General features: G+C 36.6%; 1 protein-coding gene across 2 annotated transcripts in view; it reads right to left on the bottom strand.

Moving 5' to 3' along the window:
* Positions 1 to 543: 543 nt before the first annotated feature.
* Positions 544 to 6,000, bottom strand: part of CA8 (carbonic anhydrase 8) — an 87,650-nt gene continuing 82,193 nt past the window's right edge. For both annotated transcript variants that reach the window (XM_036907550.2, XM_036907549.2), the window contains one exon: positions 544 to 1,556. In XM_036907550.2, coding sequence (XP_036763445.2) covers positions 1,506 to 1,556 — 51 coding nt within the window. In that variant the 3' untranslated portion in view covers positions 544 to 1,505. The remainder of the gene's footprint in view (positions 1,557 to 6,000) is intronic.

The following is a 6,000-nucleotide window of genomic DNA, read 5'->3' as shown; positions in this document are numbered from 1 at the left end:
TTACAGACTACAATAAGCATCAGAAGTTAGGCCCAAGAACAGCTCCTCCCTGCTCAGTACCAACCCATCAGGCTACCCCTGCAGTCAATGTCTGCAAGTGTGTGGGTTCAGTTTTAGTCTGTAAGTGTTTACATGTGCCAGTGTTTGTAACCACACTTTGCCCTTTCTTCATTTTTGTGTAAAAGAGGATCCAGAAAGGAAGAGCCCAGGGCTTCCTCCGCTTCTGCAAGGTTCTGCCTGATGCTGCCCTACTGTGATACTGACTCCTTGAAGTCTCCACTTTCCCTCGCTCTGCTGCTGCTCTAGGCCTTTCTCTCCCAGCCTAAGGCTCAGTGACGAGCCTTCTTTGTTTCTGTTGTCCAGGACACTTGGTGTGATTTTGATTTGTATTTAATGTTTTCATTACTACAACCTCTACCCAACACATCTAAAATCTCTCAACACATGTCTGTTCCACCAGTGTTATTTCTAACTTAGATGTTGTGCATTACAAAAACCCTCCAAATTGGGACTATGTTAATGAAGTCATTAGTTTTACAATAATAACAATAACAAAATACATTTAAGTACTTGCTTTGTGCCAGGCACTCTACTGCTTTAAATGAATTATCTCATTCTGTCACATCTAACTACAAACTAAGCAAATGCTTAAATTTGCTGGTAGCACTTAAAATTAATTATTTAAAATAAGAATATTGTTGGTCATCTTTGAAAGAAAAGTCCCAATAGACTGAAGAAGTGGAATCCATAGAGTAAAATATTTTAAAGTCTTATAAAATGTACATTAAGTTATCACAGGGTACTCTTAAATTCATATTTCTACCATGGAAAATAAAGCTATGCCTGGTACATTGTACCCACTGTCTTTTTACCCTATTTCTTATACTTTTCTCAAATTTCTAGAAACCACAGCTTCTGTCAAATAAATACAATCAGATTCATACAATTAAATCTTCTAAGAAAGTAATATATAAAATGAATATTATGTTCTTGCATTAACTCTCAAATTGTTTTTCATAATAACAAACCAGCCATACATTAATTGTGGCATGAAGGCTGAAAAATAACATGAGATAGGATTTTTTACTAATCCTTCACATTCCATTTCGAAGCTGTATACTGTTCTTGATCAAAGCTCTTATTTATTAACAAGAATTACATTATTCTCTGAATGAATTTTCCATTGGAGACAGGAAATGAAGGACTGCTAACACTGGGAATGTATTTTTCCTGCCTCAATATTCATACATGATATATATTCATATTAATAATAACTCTGAAAACTAGTTTCATTTCTTCGACACATAAGCAATAAACAGTATGTGCAAAAATATGAATACTAGCTGCAGTGACGTGGCTATATAATATGGGGTTTCTCTTGAATGTACAGTCATTTCTAGTATTTCATTAGTGCATGTGTACAGGCAACTGTCACAGACGTCCATCAAAGCTGGCTTAGATGAAGACAAACAATGCAGGCTTTGAGGATAAACTGAAGCTGCAGCTCAAAAGTTTCCGTTTTCATCCAAGGGCACTATAGGACCATTGTCTTCCTCCTTTAGGCAAAAAGAATGAACCAATTATGTTACTGGCATTCCTCCGCAGTAGACTGAAGTCTTCTTACATTACAACAAGAGATGTGAAAACTAAAAATTTCTTAAGAAAATGTGGAAATTTAAAAAATATCCTACTTTTCTAATTTTTTTGTATTTCTAATGCTGGGGTATATTTTTCCAAATTACATTTCAAATAAGATGAATCATAATCAAACCTTTATGATTATGCCTCAAAGATATGATTCTGAAGGTAAAAGAGGACATTGTTTATGTATATGTCTGATAATTATAACCCAACAAGTTATAAATCAATGACTGATGATCAAAATTGTAAAGCCATAGCATTTCAGAGCTAAAAGGAACCAAAGGTCACAATGTATGGATTTTCTGTCAAAGGAACATAACCTGGAGTTCCCGTTTTCCATGCAATTCTAAAAGTTGGTTAGAAAAACGAGCGCATGTTAGAAAATTGTGGAAACCGTAAAACATGTTTCTTTCATACAAAACCATCTCAGAGTCTCTAATATTCTGATATGCTTTGTAAATCTCCAAAAGGAGGAGATTATACACAGGATTCTCCAAACTTATGTGGACAGTCTCCTCTTGACTTAACAATCATCTTAATGAACCAAAGCTCTGCAGGATGCTTCTGGGAAAGGCTAGTCTAGAGGTAAATATTCCAAGTTCATTAAGGTTGTAATAAATTTAAGAACATATTTCAACCATTCTAAAATTTAGCTACCATGGTCCAAACCATCAAGTAAACAAAAGTTGAGCAAATATGCAATCTCCCTCATAAGAGGTCAGGTCTTACCCCAAAGCATTTTAACATTGAACAAACATTCACAGTGCAACAGATGCATGTGCTCCTTGGTGTCTTGTTCATTTCTGAAGCTCTAAGGGTTTGAGTTAGAGAGTTCCCAATAAATGCCTAATGAATTCTAATTTACCTAGTGTGGACTCTCCTGATGAATTCAGGTACACAACTCTGTTAAATTCTCCCCCACAGAAGAAACTAAAGATTTCCTATCTTTTGCTTATTGAACATTTTCTCTGTATCTTTCAAACAAAGAAAATGTCATCTCCCAGTGTCAAGGTACCCTTAACAATCTTTGTATCAGCTTCCCTGAAAGACAGATGTTTGATCTTGTTCATAGCAGATACCAGGTTACCTGGAAAAATGGTTCAATTGATCACAACCTGGGGTAGTTTTGGAATCTGGGAAACTAAAGTTCTAACATCAGTCACCAACTTGCTGTAAGATTTTAGGCAGTCTACTTGCCCCTTCTGATCCTCAGATAACAATGCTTACTTTGTAGTTTGTGTGAGAATATGACAACAGATATAATGTGACAAGAGTGTCTCCCAAGTGTATTAACTAGTAGTGACGATTTCAGTTCACTTTACAGACATCTCACTAGTTGAAAATTGAACGACAGATGACCTATTATTTTCCACAGTATCTGTTGGGAATTTGCTTTTCAGTATTTCATAGGAAGTTTTCATAGGATGGATTTTCCTCTGCACTGTGTTCCCAAGGTCAACCACAGCAAACACTCCAAGAAAATGTGTGTGTGTGTGTGTGTGTATATACATAAAGAAGTGTAACAAAGTGACTGTAGCAAATGCTATTTTTATTTAATTTTTTTGTATCAAAATTATACATGCACATGATTTAAAGAGTTAAATAGTTCTAAAAGGTTTGCTATGAAAACTATCAGACCCCCTGTTCCCCTATGTCATCAATTTCCTCCTCCTCAACTCTTGTAGCTGATTTTTCTTATTAACACCAAGGAGCTAAGCATGAATGTATTGCTTCTTTTCAATTTTCAATGTATTGTCTGTTCACTTTCCTTAAGAATGAAGATGTGATCCTCTTTCTTCCTGTCAGAGCCCCACACACACTCATATACATACAAACCCACCCCTTCACTCATCCTCTCATCCTCCTAACATGGTTATACAGTAATTTTGGCTGAATCAATATTCAGTTTCTATTCTCATGAGGGTGTAAATATATTCAGAGCTGTATGATGGGTATTAATGTGTCACTAATTTTCTTTTACTGCACAACAGTTTGCTCTGGAGTGAATAATTGGGTTTTCCCACCTTAGTTTTCTAGGTACTCAATCCAAAACTACCTACCAACTGTCTGACTCACCTCTCAAGAAGTTAAGACATATATCATGCAGTCTACCAATTTTACCTTCCTGGAGAAAGCCCTTCTAGAACTTTCTCATCCACTCACATCTGGATTTATATCCTCTATCCCCACAACCTCACTTCACCATCAGTCTGAGAATCTCCTTTGCCATTCTCCTTTGCTGGAACTCCTGTTTCCTAAATCCCACATCTGTTTTTCCTAGCTTACTCCATTTTGGTGAAGCACATCGAGTAGCTTCCTGGGGAATAATTTTCAATGACCTTGATGTCTGAAAATGACTACTGAAAGTTTGGCTAAGTGAAGAATTCTAGAGGGTGAGGGTTGCAATTTTCCCTCAGAATTCTGAAGGGCATGCTTCACTGACTTAGCTTTCCATACTGCTACTAAGGAGGCTAATACTCACATTCCAGATTCTTTGATTTTAGCTGGTTTGGTTGTTTTCTCCCTGTAATTTCTCCTTCAGTGTTCAGAAATTTCACAGTAGTAGTACCTTGCTGTGAGTGTATTTTGTCTCATCTACATCCTGGGAATTCTGTGTCCTTTTAATCTGTAAATTTATGTTCATGAGTTCTAAAAAAAATTCCTTTAAAGATTTTGTTACTGGGTTCCTCTCCTCCATTTTTTGTTTTCTCTACTTTTCCTATTATTTAGACCTCCTAGACTGGTCCTCTAATTTTATTTTACTGTCTCCTCTTTTGGCTATACTTTCTGAGAACTTTCTTCAATTCTGCTACAAAACTTTTCATTTCTGCTATCATATTTTCAATATCCAAAAGCTCTGGTTTCTAGAATATTCCTTTCTTAAATAGCATCCAATTCCTGTTTCATTGTTGCAATTCCTGTCCTTACCTCTCTGAAGATACTACTTTTTTGAAGTTTTCCTTCCTTGTACCTTACTTTCTTCTGCTTATTTAGGCTCTTACACATTATAGGCTTTCTTCAAATACCCTTAATTGCTCACACCTAAGAATGGGAACTACAAAAAAAACAAAGTGGAGGCTCTGAGCACACAGGGAGCACTTCTCTGTCATGCCCTCACCACAGTGTGAGCCAGTGGGACTATTTCATTAGAGAAATCTCGGGGGTTGTTCAGATTCTACAGAAAGATCCTTCCAGCCCTCTGTCTGGAGAGCAGAAGCCCACTTTGTCAGTGTACTGGAGGCCAAGTGGCTGAGGAGGGGAACATGAGGTGTAAGGATGTTATTTAATCACCCTGAAACTTTATTTTCTGTGAGGTATTCCAGTCCTCAGTTGTGCCAATGTCCCCTCATAGACTTGCTCTTCATTATCTCCAGAGGGTAAGCATCTCTGGGCATCCACCAAATATTGGAAGAAGATTTGGAGATATAAGTGCTTCTCAAACAGTTTTTAACCTACATAAATGATTTTAGCCTCCTTTTATTCCAACTTCTAGAGATTTCTGTTGCCACCAATTCCTGAGACTGAGAGATTCTGTCACGTAAACTGGCTGATTCCTCACATCTGCTAAATGCATTACCATATGACCATCTGTTCCCAGCTTTCAAAATATTTTTGCTGCTGTCTGTTTTCTCCATCCTTGTAGTTTGTGCACTTAAAAAAATACCTTTCCTGTTATTTTAATGCAACTTGTGGTGGAAACAAAACTAACTGCCTATGTTCAATGCATTATCATTCTTTAACAACAAACTTCCTTTTCATACATTTGTGTATTGTCTAAAATCTCTGCAATAACTATTCCTTGGTAATCAGAATACAAATTTATCTGGTAAAACAATCTAAAGAAAACATTGAATACACAAAAGTAATCAGGCATTCTCCTCTTAGGGCTTCCTCCAAATACCCATTATCTATGTATTAAAATAAGAAAGCTTAAGTGTAAAAGGAAATGCCCTATTATATAATGATCATTGTTTATAATGAGGCCTTGATGTATGGCCTAAATCATCAGCTACTTCAATATACGTAACACATGCTCTCTTTCATGTGACTATTTCTGAACCTTTACCTTCTATGAAGAGATCTTAGGGAATCACGATTGAAGAATTTCCTAAAATGCTATACCAGAGGTTAAAAAGCACGTGGCACACATGTCCTTCTCCTCACACCCCAGCACTGACCTAAGTTCTGGTGAGTCTGGCTCAGCTAATGGATAACCACCTAAGGCATCACTCTTTAGATAAGGTAATTCCCTGCAAAAATCTCCAAACTAAGAGTCTTTTAAGAAAAGTAATAAGCAGCCCCTAGAATACTACCATACACAAAACAGAAGGTTAAAAATAAATACCCTTCCATAACAAG

The sequence above is a fragment of the Manis pentadactyla genome, chromosome 3 (genome assembly GCF_030020395.1).
Source record: "Manis pentadactyla isolate mManPen7 chromosome 3, mManPen7.hap1, whole genome shotgun sequence".
NCBI classification, from domain to species: domain Eukaryota; kingdom Metazoa; phylum Chordata; class Mammalia; order Pholidota; family Manidae; genus Manis; species Manis pentadactyla.
This window is presented reverse-complemented; position numbering and strand designations above follow the sequence as displayed.